Below are 13,489 nucleotides of genomic sequence, written 5' to 3' on the forward strand. Positions count from 1 at the left end.
TCAAGAAGGGACAGCACACAGAAGAGAATGGCAGGACAGAAGAGTTAGAAATCCAGAGAGAGGAAGGCAAGGCAAAGCCACGTGGAATCGGGAGAAACTGGTATGCAGTTTGGGCATGCAACCAACTTTACAATCATATTTTCAGCATATAGCACTCCCACCATTTGCTCAGGAATATAAATAACACCACGCTATACATGTAAGTGAAGAGTTTTAACACAATTTATTTTATGCTTAAATAATCAACTAGATCATCCAGTGTTTGTGTTTTTTTTCATACATATGTAATTAGAGCTATTATCAATGAATCCTGCTTTCATATGAAGATAATTAACAAATTAAAGTATTTCACCAAAACCCCAAATAAAAATGCCCTTTAAAACACAGCAGCCTTAACAACCTAATATTACACTGCTAGGATGATTACAGATGATTGGCTTACTTAAAGATTCTACATCTTAGAGCCAGTACACAATACAGTAATATTTTTACAGCGTGCTGCCAGTCTGTTAGCTAAGAAAATCTCTTCAATTCTTTTTTTTTTAAATATCCCAAACTTGTGCTTACAAGAGCACCCAACCCACTTCTAAAAGCTGCAAGCATTTTCCCCTGGTATAAAGCAAGAACAGATAGCACCCCCCTCCCCATAATGCAACTACTGTATAAGTTATGGTTTCTTTAAATTTTAGGTCATTTCCATTGAAAAAATTGGCAACAGCAACAAATATTAGATGAAGGGCTTTGTGTTTACAGGTAAAGGGCATGCTCTCCTAAGCACCGTCACCGCACGACCACCTTTCATTTTCAGTGGTGCTCGTGCCAGAGCCCCGCTGCCAGCCCCATTTAAATGAATGGGGGTGACGTAGCAGCTGTGCTTGGAGGACCGCACCCCCAGAATCTTACTTGTCATTCTGCGTTCTAGTGTTTGCAAAACTGGAAAAAGAGTTCATCAAAATAAGGTGAGACGCATGCATCAAAATATTAGTACTCTGAAGAAAAAAATTATTTTTTTCACAGAACTACAGAATTCCTCATCTTAGGAATCATTAAATTTGCAGCAGATTTTAAAGATTTTTTTAAAATCAAGCTAGCGTTTTTGCATATACAAACATTATAATTGCTAAATATACAAGAATCTGTGAAGATACACCCAGAATACCCCAGCAGGTGTAGCATTTGAGACACTGATTTCTGTTCAACGTGAATGCAATATCCCACTTGTGAGCTAAGAGGCAGTGCCTTATCAACATTTATTCTACTTTTCCTTAGAATTTATACAGTGTTATATATTTACAGTGAAATTATTGATGTTTGTTGTTTTTTTTAAAAAAATGAAACAAAAGAGTGTTTTATTACCCTGACAGTTTGGGTCCAAGAAAAATAAGGCGAACTGTTGTGGATTTTAGTATATTTTTAGTGTGTTTCTGTGGTTTGACCCATTTTTTTTCGGTGTTGTTACATCCCCTCTTGCTACAGGAATTCTTTTGTTTTGCAATGGCATCACATTGCTTCAAGGAAGCTGTTCCAGTGTGGCATCTTGTTTATACACTGCACCAATCCTCCATTTGCACACTCTCCAATGCTGTGAACGAAAGTGAATTTCCATGCTCTTGTAGAACTGGTTCATGCTAAATTAAATGGTATTTTTTGTTTTGTTTTTGTTGTGTTCTTCACATAAAAACCATGCGGTTAATGTGTGGAAGCAGCAAACACACACGCACACACGCTTTTATCAGTGACTTGATAATTCCTGTTGATTTTTCTCTTCCTTGAGTTTCTCTCTAGAATACTGGCAGTAAAAGCACACACAGTCTTGTGTCAATGGAGAGAAGGATGGGGAAAGAGACAGAGAGAGAGAGAGAGAGAGAAAGGGTATAAAGATCAGGAATGTACATTTAAAAAAAACATCTGAGACTCCTGTCCTAAAGCTTGCTCAAGAATCAGCAATTACAATTTAATATCCTCACAGCAGCAGTTGGCACAGTCCAGCCTAAATGCTTATTAGAAAGAGGTGTAAACATGCCTAAAACTAGAGCAACTTTTGGTTGATTTGTTCTAATGCTAATAAAATAGCCTTTCCCCACCTGGTAGGTGCCTATCTGAGGGAATTTCAGGAACTGCATTCCAGTTTGAGATAATTTCTATCATGATTTACAGAGTTTATCTCAGCCATCATGACAACAACCTTGGAAGATTAGATGACATCTTTATTAGCCTTTATATTAGTAAGAGAGGGACAGATTAGAAGCCGACTATTATTGACCCATCTCAGCTCAGACTGGAATGACAAAGCTAGCCTGTTTCCAGCGCATACACTAACTTACAACAAAAATGAAATATATTTGGAACTAGATAAAATTATTACTTTTTCAATCTGTAAGATTCAAACCAGTCATTTTAACATTAAGCAGGTTTTTGTCTTTGCCACCTGTTTTGAGTGGGCTGTTTCTTGAGTGGGTCGAATGAATTAAATGAGAACATAATCTTCCAGATTCAAACAAAACCTACTAAATATTATAGAGTTTAACAAGTATTTGACAAAATTTGATAGCTGTTTAATACTGCCCAATACCACATGTCATATTAACATTAATTATTGAAACCAAATATGGTTTGCTATCAAACGCTCATGCCAAATAGCAGTATTAGTCCAGAACTGGCTCATATGTTCAATGAAGAAAATTCCTTGGAGGAATGTGTGCTTAACTAGCTCTCAATCACTAAGCTATACCAGCTTTCAGTGTACCACTTTTGTATCCCGTCTTCTGTCCCTGGGTTCCTATGGTGAGGCTGTGGGTATTACAGAAGAACTGCTAAAGACAGGCATTATTAAAGTTCTGACCTAGGAACATTTTTGTCTGTAAGATGTACCACAGTGGGCCCTCCACATTCACTAGTGTTAGGGGCACAGGACCCCTGTGAAAGTGGAAAAACAGCAAATAAGAAAACACTTTTTTTTAAACCTGGGAGAACACTTCTCTAGGAACCTCCGGGTTCTCTAGCATGACTTTTGGTGGATGTTGACCATAAAGTCACACTGAAGGACCTAGAGATTCCTAGAGAGAACAATATTAATCAAATCTGCATATGTCAAAGCTGCAAATGTGGAGGGTCACCTGTAGTTATCTACTGTTACAATGTGCTCAGAGTTTCTAATGGCCCTCCTCTTTTGTCTTTCCTCTAACTGCAGAAATTCAGCAGACAAAGTTTTTGTCATCACTTCAATACTATGCCAAGAAGGGAACAAAGCCCATATAGAACTTGCCACTCCCATTTATAATTGAATCCCAGCCATTGGAAGCAAGTCCCACTAACTAAAACAAGTAACCACTGTTTAGGATTACAGCCTTAAATGTTTATTTCCCCCCCCTAAATCCACAAGAGTTGAGTTAGGACATCCCTCCTCAACCAAGTAACCCTCCAGGTATAGTGTACTTCAACTCCCACTGTCTACGGACAAAATGACCTGTAGTCAGGTACTTGTGGAAGTTGCAGCCAATTTTGGGATTGGTTATTGGTAGAACATCTTACTGAACTTTTTTTCTAAACTGCATTTTAAAATTGTATTTCTCTATTCCTTGACTGACTCTTACCTATTTTTGTCAAAATATTACCAAAGCAGTTAGGCACTGGTATGACTCTGAATGAGTTCCTACTGAACTCAGTATGGCTGTTTCAGTGTTTTACTTTCATAAAGACATAATTCCTTGCCAGGATAACATTTCTGGAACTCGGCAGATTATTCTAATAACCATTGTGCACAAAGAGCTTTCAGTACTGACCCAAGAGATCAGCTGTCACTGTCCATATACTGCTAAAGACATTTGCTTTAATTACATCTCAGATGATTCTCATTTATCTCTAGCTACAATTTCTGTATAGGTTTACAGCAATTTAGATCTCATTGCATGTTGTTTCAATGCTGGAAATATACAAAACTTTCTGTTCACAGACTCAGCTTCCTTGCATGTTACATAACATACATTATTTTGAGTGGTATCTGCCGTGTATATGAATGAAGTGCATACAAAGAAAAGTAAATGCAGAGATTTTATATGCACCTAATGGGTTTAGACTCATTACAAACACAAACTAAGATGGATATTGCTTGATAAGACTCAATTTTTCTCAGAATATTAAGAATAGAGTGTATGTCAAACTGACCATTTGCTGTTTGGCTGTTATGAGTATGTTGTCTTCTCCATGTGCCGGACTTCCTTCTTTGTCTTCACTTTATACGCTTCTCCCTGCTTTAAAGAAAAGGTATACATTCAGAAATCAGAGGCTGCAGCCTCATTGTTCCATGAGGTCCATGTAGCTGTAATGGTTCACGTACAAAGCTGTTAATTCAGAACACATCATTTCAGAGATACACAAACCACAGCCATAGCCACTCGGGACTGAGCTGCAAAACTCAAACTTTCAAAATCACTTCCATATGGGAAAGACAGTCCTATGAAGAAGACAAGCCTACAATGAACTTTCTGGGGTACTACCTCAGCAGAGTAATACTCTCAGAATATCAGTCTGAATTTCCTTAATGTTACTTAGAATTGAATTCTCTGCCCCACCTGCACCATAAACAAGCACATTTAGAGAGCTCTCTTGCTGGGTACCTCAAGCTAGTAGACCTTTTGGGTGGTGAAATTCCACTGCACTTAAGAGGGTTCAAAACAATTCAGCTTTAAACTAAGTAGATTAGTAATGAAAGAAAGGACAGGAGATGGGGAAGGAAAGCCAGCAAAAATATTTGCTAAAGCCAAGCGCAACTGCATTCAATTCAAGATACTGACCGAATAGCACAGGGCTAGAGTTCTGCATTTTAAAATTTATTTTTAAACAGAGTTCTGCATTTTAAAGAAGACAATCTAGAACTGCAATAACGTTTGAGTAATGAATAAATCTTATCAAGAAAACCTTGTGATAGGTTTGCCTTAGGGTTGTCATAAGTCAGAAACAATTTGAAGGCACACAGCAACAAAAATGAAAGGCTAATATTAATGTAGGAGCCCAGTATGATAGACCTAATTTGGAAAAATGAAGGGAGAAATGCCACTATGGTTGGATTTATCTGTAATTGTTAAAGAAAACGTATCCATGGATATCCATGTTGGTCATATAGCAAAGTACAATAACATTCAAAATCCACAAAACAGTGATACCTTTACTGGAATTTAAATTTTATGTCTTGGACTTTAAGAATCACCCAGTATCCACCTGGATGTCCCTGCACCCTTTTGCCTTCCCATAGTGCTTTGTGGTCCCTTGACCCAGAAGTCTCGCCCCCTGACCGAGATGCCCCGGGGAATTTGGGGTTTTTTTGGGGATTTCCTTCAAGGGTGATTGGCAACACTGAATCTAAATCACAGAAAGCTTGCTTACAGGAAATGTTTGCAAACTTAGGCCTCCCAGTCGGTGCCAGCCAGCAGACCAGACCAGACCAGAGGGGAAAGTAAGGATGGAAAAAAGCACACACTGTGCAGCTCCAGCTTCAGACATTTGAAACTGCTGTATTAATAGTGGACTCCACTGTCAGCACTTTCTAGTAACACCAAAATAATATATAGCTGTCTTTCTGATGAGATAAAGAAAACTCCTGCCAGGATATTGTAATGGGCACAAGGCCTCATCTTTTCTGAGTTTTGATGCACATCTTGCCAGAAGCACAGGCGCTCTTGCTTTGCATGGCTCCTGGTTAAACTGCAAGCCACTAGCCATTCAGCAATGATTAGTTTTTCGAAGGCCACCACAACCCTTATTTGCTACTTTGCCACCACACAATTTGGTTACCATGTCACCATGTTTTTTCTCATGTGGGATAACAACACGTCTTAATACTTTCCGGGTAACCTGTGGAACGCAATACAGGAAAAAGAAATATTGATTCATCTTCTGCCAGAATCTGAAAGGTCAAAGTTGATGTGAATAGAAATATAAATACACAGAGAGAAGGAAATGGCAAAGTAGGATTACTTTTCGAGTGACGGTGTTGCCTTCTTCATCAGTAAACTGTTCTTCTGTAACAGATTCACCAGGAATGTTTTTTGCTTCCTCACCCTAAAAAATGTGTTAAGAGATTAGCCATGGTCACTCATGATCCCAGGCAGTGGCTGTTCAACATCACACCAAGCAATCAAAAACCATGCTGGGCTGGATTTGACTTGCTACAAACAGCGACTCTAAAATGTTCTCTGACAAAAATGTATTAGACACAGTTTCTACTGTGTTGTATGACGTGAAAAGTCTTCCAGAAGTATACAATCATAAGTCTTCTATAAGAGGTTGCAAAGTAGAAGGAAAAGTTGGCCATTCCCTCCCACCAGGTTTGCAAGCATTGTATGTGCACACATGCCATCTCTGGATTCCAACCATACTGCAGACCTAGCATGTTTAGGGGGTTAGATAAATAAATGGAGTACTACCCACATGATTTTGATCTTCTGTCTCCAATATTGGAGCTAACCATAAGAGGATAGCAATGGTACATATGTCAAATGGTACCTCTGTGTAGATATAGTGCCTTAATACTTTTTCTTATTTACACAATAACAGTGGCTTAGAATGAGTGCCATGACTTAAAGCAATCTCCTTTGAACCTCCAAAATCACACACATCACATCTCTTCATCAGAGTATGCTACCTTTAATGCTAGACTGCCATTTCAAATTTATCCATTCACTCATAAGTAAGTTGTGCTGTGTTCAGTATGCCTTTCTCTCAGGAAAGAGTACACAGAACTGCAGCCTCATTGTTCCATGAAAGCAGAGCTGTCTGAAATGGATAGTCTTTAGAAACTGGCACTTAAAAAGCAGATCTTGCAATTCCTGGCAGCAGAGAAAAGACTGGGGCTTCCTGCACCCTCATCCCTATTGCACAGAACTTTTTATTTTTCATTTTTAAAATATCCTTCCAAATGTTGATTTGGAAGCTGTTGTTTAGATGATAGTGTACTTTGTATTTTCCCTCTTTTGCGAGCTACCTTGGGAATTCTCACTGGCTTATTCTGAAGGGCATGGGAAGGAAGGAAAGAGAGAGAAAGAAGCAAGCAAGCTTCCAGCCAGTTTAAGGGTTCAAAATTAGTACTTCTTGAATCACATCATTTTCATCCAAAGGGGGTTATCAGTATCACTACTACTCATGTTTTTAAAAAACTAAACCTTATTATAATGCACATGAAAAGCTAGTACATTTGGGAGATAAAACTAGGCTAAAAGCCTTCTGCTCTAATGTGTTAGCTTTCAACATTCAGAGAGACTTTTGGGCTTAATATGGAACAACAAATCGATTTAAAAGCAAAGAAACTACAAGAAGGGAGTTTATCTGTGAATAAAAAACAAAAAACAAAAAACTAAAAAGGATTTAAAAGAGATTTAAAGAAAAAAAACCCCACAAATGTGGAAAGTTTATGAGACGATGTCAAAGTGAAATAATGTGAAGTTAAACCAAATGCAAAGCAGAGAAAACGGGCAGCTTTTTACTCTCGAAACTTCCCAAAAGTAAAAAGTTGCTGGTTTCCTCTGCTTTGCATTCAGTTTAACTTCATGTTATTTCATTTTGGGGGTCATCCAGTGTGATAAACTTTCTGCATTTGCAGTTTTTAAAAAAATTCAAATCTAGTTTAAATCCTGTTTTTCAGCGGGATTTTCCTAGTGTGATAAACTTCAAGGTTATGACATATAGTTTACTGTGGCTCAGAGAGCTGCCCTCAGAAAGGGGAAAACGAAAAAATTCCTGCAATACTGTATCTGTGAATATTTCTGGCTCTGGATTAATTTCAAAGACCCCAACTAACTACAGCATCTTACAATGTCCCACAAAATTTCACAGAAACCAGCCTCCACTAGGTGCCTAAAAGGAGGAGATAAACTACTCTGTGCTGTCTGCATTTGGGGAGAGGTTTAAGTTATGAATGAATTGTACAAATGACTGGAAAAGCGGGAAGAAAAAAGACAGAAGAATTCTCAGCAGACTCAGACCTATAGTTTGAATGTTCATGAAGAGGTCAGAATATTTCTTCTCACTTAAAACTGATCAACCACTTTCTGGGATCTAACAAAAGCAGGGTGAAAGATCTGAATGCATCCCGGTATTACAAATAGAGCTTGTGACATCAGTATTGCAATGCTTTGCACAATGCTTGGCAAAATGTAAAACTGCACAGTTTTATTCAAATGATTATGTTCCTTCATCAGATTTCAGAAAGACGGAATAACACAGGAAACTTGATAAAACAGACCAAAACTGCAGCACTGATACATTTAATAAATTTGAATAAAAGCAGTGCAGACAAAATCTGATGCAAATATATTCAACAAAGTATCACAGGGACAAATGGCAATATAGCGTTCCACCTCCACCCCCATTTATTTCAATCCCTGGGACATGTTCCCTACTGAAAATACTAACATCCTCATGTAATATTTTAAAGGCAGGTTAGGTCTGGCTTCCAGCTTATCCTTTCAATGCCAGACCCTCTCTCTCTTATTGACATGGGAGTTGGCATGGGCAGGGCCCAGTATAATCCATATACTGGGGAAGTTGCATACTTAAGTGTTAAGTTCTCCAGAGATGAAAGAAAGGAAGACAACCTAACCACTGCTGACATTTGGCATGTTTGCTGTAACCCAAACCCATTCCTGTTGCAACAGAGTGTACACCAGAGTGTACATTTTGATTTGGGAATTAAAAACTGTAAGAGTCACAGCTTTGTTACTTGTGGAAGTTGTATGTCTCTACAGGACCAAAGCAAAGTAAAGCTACCAACAGTGAGTCCATTCCATCTGTGTGCATGACACTAAGATCTTTAGATGCCTCACAAATATATTCTTTGTTTCTCTTATTGCCACTGCCTGAAACTGAGTGCAGTTGTGATGCAAAAATAATAGCATATTTATTTATTTTTTAAAAGATCTGCTTCATCTGCAGCTGTAGTTTCACACAATGGCTTTGAGATATCCAAATATTGCACGATGGATAGATCTTTGTAAATATAGCTTTCCTCTGCAAGGTAGATGGTGTAGCATCTTGCCCCTTTGCCCCTGCTGCCCAGTAGGGTTATCTGTTTCCAAAAATTCAGGGGGATATTCTAGGCATCACTGGAAGCTGATCTGGTATTCTGACTGCAAGCCAACTGAGATTTACTACTGCGCTTTGCATGAGTTTAAAATACTTACTACATTAATAACCAAAATGCATTCATGCAAGGTCCCAGTATGACACAAATGCCAGGCAGACTTTTCTTTATAACAGCAGGTGTAAAATAACAACCAAGTAAAACCAGCATGTATGGAAATTTCTTGTTCTAGCTACTGGGAGCTGCTCGGCGAGTTATTGTGACAAATTAAAAGGACTGTTCAAATTACTGATATTGATTAAAGAATATTATATACTTTTCTCTATATGACTAGAAACAGAGTTCCCATTCTGTACGCAAGATTATGCATATGATCATAGGCCACAAATCTGCAAGAAGACCACAGAAAAGTTTCCATCTCATTCCAAGATTGGACAGTTTCCCTGTAGTTACCTTCACGAATACCTGAAATTATGTAATCCATGTGTGTTATATTTTGATCTACAGAAATACACAAAATGGAAAATGTTTTCTGATTTTTCTTTTTACTGAAATTATTCTTAACTGCTTAAATCACTTGTCTCTAAAAAAATAGATAAGTATTACTGTGATAGTTAAGAGGTCAGGAATTCGGCAGTAAATAATTTGCATGTGTTTAAACAAATGTCTCATACTTGATCAGGACCTTACCTATAGATATGTATTATTGTGTTAGTTAAGAGGTCAAGAATTCTGTAGTAAATAATTGGTGTGTGTTTATACAAATGTCCCATATTGAGTGGCTGTCCAAACCTATTGTTGCGCCTCCTGCTGAATCTGCTTCCATACCTCCAAATTTCTGTGGGGTGGTAGTATCTCCCTAAAAGGAGCATTTCCAATGCTAGAAAGGCAAACAGGAAGTGCACACTTTGTTTTAAAGGAGATTTGTACTCCTAGAAGTGCAACTCTTTCTTTAAAAGAAGGTGTGCATATTTCCATGCATCTTTATTTTAAAGACAACTTTGGCTTTTTTTGATGGGTACTTCATATCCCTTCTATGGCATATTCCCACCATGAGCAACTAGAAGCTCCTCATCCATGAGTTGCATAGTTGAAAAGAGCTAAAAAGAGCAATCAAAATGTAATGTTTTTCAGTGCTGTTACTGGTCAAGCTGTAATAGTTGTAGCTAGGACATTGCCCTTGATCCTGTTTAATTTTACCATATCCAACTACATTTGTCTATATTTAGTCCACCCATTCCTAGTCAAGAAGAAACCATGCAGCACACAGTAGGATAATGAGAGACAATCCATCATGCAGTTAGGTTGTTTCTCACCACAAAATCTGAAGGGATAACTTTCGGTTATAAGTATCACACCAAATGAGGGGGTCTAATTGTGAAGAACACCGTATTAGCACTGCAGTCCAAGACCAACTCCATGCCATTGGAACCATAATCACAAGATACCTTCAGAATCAAACGTCGGCGATACACCCTCGTGGTTATTCTCTGTTCTTCATCTGAGCTTGAATCACTCTCAATCACAATGTCACTGTCACTGTCACTCTCACTAAACTCCTGATAAATGCAGTTTTTAGTACATTTTACCAGCTCATTTAAAAGACAAACATGAATCTGAGCAGGAACAGAGGGGGGAAAAAGGTTATTCCCAAAATTAGTTCATCCCCCAAAACAATACGATGAGAATGTGTGCAATCTTGCTCTCACTCAGGGTTGGCTATCATTGAATTTTTGAACCATCTGCTGCAATGACAGCAGCGCTTGCCTCAAAGGTTTGGCACACCCAACATGTTGGTTTCTTGCAAGACATAGTTTATGCGCAGAGAGGAACCCTTGAGAACCTGCACAACTCCACTGCAAAACTCTTCCTCTCTGCTTACTGTTGCTGTTGGTAAACTACTTTTTGCAAATCAAATCCATTCTCAAGACTGGCTACTCCCATCCCCTTGCTCTCCTTCCAGTGTTCTAATTACATTTAACATGGGGATGTACTGTGTTAAATTATTTGTTCCTGCAATGGGGAATTAACTTTCTTCCCAGTGGCGGATGTCTGGAAACAATGTAGTTTTGGAAGAAGTCTTGCATGGGGTGGTGGTGTTCTCTGTTGGCAGGAACAATTTGGAGGCAACTGCTGGGTTTTCAGCAGAAATCCTTCCAGATCTCTAAATCTATACTCTCCCTTGTCAGGGTTGAAGATAGATAGATAGATAGATAGATAGATAGATAGATAGATAGATAGATAGATAGATACTGTAGATAGATAGACAATACCTGTTTCCCTGACTATATTAGTCAATTTTTATCTTTTGGGGCATGGCGACTGTTTGAAATGCTATACTAAATAATTAACAGGAAATCACCAAAATCAAAATCCCAGTCCAAAATAAATAGGATATTAATATAATGACAGAACCAGTTTTGAATGAAGCATGTGGCTCTAATTGTTGAATGGAAAACCATAGTAGATTTGGGATCTTTTTTAAAATCAGGTCTGAGAAGGACTGGAAAAATGTAAGAAAATTAATATTCTTTAAAAAAAAAGTTATCTGTAGTCCAAGTGTGGCTTTGCCTGTTCTTTGCTACTTAGGAGGATGTGGGGTGAGGGGAGCAGGTCACCACTGCATTGTCAAGGACAAACTAATTCAGAGCCATGGCTGTGCCCCCAGTGTCACCCAGATGATAAAGAGGTTATCTAGTCTCCATTTAAACCCAAACCTTGCTCTAAAACTTGGCACTGCAACCCAGGCCCCAACAATACAGTTCTCTGGATTTTAGCTCTGGGAGATATAAAAGAGGACAGTATAGGATGTAGCTACAGAATAATTATCATTCCGCATTTACCAGGATAGGTAGCATTTATACCTTTTGTTCAGAGGATGTTGCTCCCTCTTCTTCCTGGGCTTTTGGTCTCATTTTGCTGTCCTCGGAAGTATTCCAGCTTGTCTTTTTCATGCTGACAGGCACAGAGGTTTTAGGTGCATCAACTGCTGGCTTGCTAGATTCTTGCAAAGATTTCTGATGTGAGATCAATGAGAGCATTTGCTGCTCAGTTCGGAGAGCACTTTGCATTTTTGGTTTCACAGTTTCCTTGTCACTTTGTTTTCCTAGATTGTTCACAGACTCCTGAGCAAAAGGCTTAGTCTTTACTTCCGTTGCAGATTCTGAGTAACTGCCATTGGTTTCCAGTTTTCCTGCTTCTCCTTTCAGGTATGAGGTAATAGACTCTCTACATTGGTCAGGGCTACAAAAGACAACATACACAGATAAACAAACAAGTAAATAATTAGCATTATTCAAAGTGGTTTAACAATACTTACATCCATCCTAGAAAACTTCTCTTCAGGTATGCAACTTTCATCTGCAACTGGGAGTTGTAACCAAACTACACAAATCCCACAACCCTATAGGATGAACCACAGCAGTTAAAATGATATGAAATGGCTGGAATTGTGCAGTGTGGATATCTCCCAAGTATTAGGAGTGAATAATGGCCAAATTTTCTTATGATGCTAAATTATTTAGGGTTCTGAGAACAAAACCAGTTTGAGATCCTCAGAATGAAAGAATGAAAACATGCCAAGTTGAAAGTGGAGGGGAAAAGTCCCAATTGCACATATACACTGATGGTATCCAAGCAGGCAATAACCGACCAAGAGAGAGCTTGGCAGTAGGTAACCCAATGAAAATGTCAACCCAATGTGCAGCTGCTGTTTAAAAAAGGCAACTTTCATATTTCAATTAGAAAAGTAATTCAAAGCTGCTGAATATCATACCACCACAGTACAAACACATCTGGAATACTATGTACAGTTCTGGTCACCTCACTGGTGAGAAGGTAAGCTATAGATCACACTGTCTAAAACATATTGCTAAGCTGAAAAAGGACAACCAAAATGATCAAGTGATGGAAGAAACTCCCCTATGAGGAAAGGTCACAATGTTTGGGACCGTTTAGCTGTGGGAGGGGAAGAGATGAGTAAGGGAAGACATTAGACGAATATAAAATCATGCATATTGTAAATAAAGTACACTAGAACATGAGGTTATCTCATGAAGTTGAATGCAGGAGATTCAGGACAGACAGAAGGAAGTACTTTTTCACACAGCACACAGTTAAACTTTGGGATTCACTGCCACTAAATACAGTCATGGCTGCTAATTTGGATAAATTATGGTATGGGTAAATTCAGGGGAAATGGTGTCATCAAAGTCAGCATGCCTTATCTATCACCATGAGTATCAGAGGCAGTATGCTTCTGTACATCAATTTCTGGAAAGCACAAGACTGAGGATACATTTGCATTCAGGTATTGCTGGTAGCCTTCCTATAGGTAACTGATTAGCCACTGTGTGAATAGAGTATTGCACTAGATAGGCCTTTGTCTGATCTCTCTAAGGTCTTGGAGAGCAGCTA

General features: G+C 38.5%; 1 protein-coding gene across 10 annotated transcripts in view; it reads right to left on the reverse strand.

Annotated features, from left to right (window-relative positions):
- Positions 1-204: 204 nt before the first annotated feature.
- ANK3 (ankyrin 3) overlaps positions 205-13,489 on the reverse strand; it is a 284,245-nt gene continuing 270,960 nt past the window's right edge. For 8 of the 10 annotated variants that reach the window (XM_042458766.1, XM_042458765.1, XM_042458764.1 and 5 more), the window contains 3 exons: positions 11,938-12,316; positions 4,165-4,250; positions 205-1,812 (listed from right to left, as the gene is read on the reverse strand). In XM_042458766.1, the coding sequence (XP_042314700.1) occupies positions 4,182-4,250; positions 11,938-12,316 (448 nt within the window). In that variant the 3' untranslated portion in view covers positions 205-1,812; positions 4,165-4,181. Of the gene's footprint in view, positions 1,813-4,164; positions 4,251-5,790; positions 5,851-5,973; positions 6,058-10,521; positions 10,690-11,937; positions 12,317-13,489 lie in introns of all 10 variants that reach the window. The other 2 variants (XM_042458759.1, XM_042458761.1) reach the window with 2 other exon arrangements.

The sequence above is a fragment of the Sceloporus undulatus genome, chromosome 3 (genome assembly GCF_019175285.1).
Source record: "Sceloporus undulatus isolate JIND9_A2432 ecotype Alabama chromosome 3, SceUnd_v1.1, whole genome shotgun sequence".
Taxonomy (NCBI): Eukaryota; Metazoa; Chordata; class Lepidosauria; order Squamata; family Phrynosomatidae; genus Sceloporus; species Sceloporus undulatus.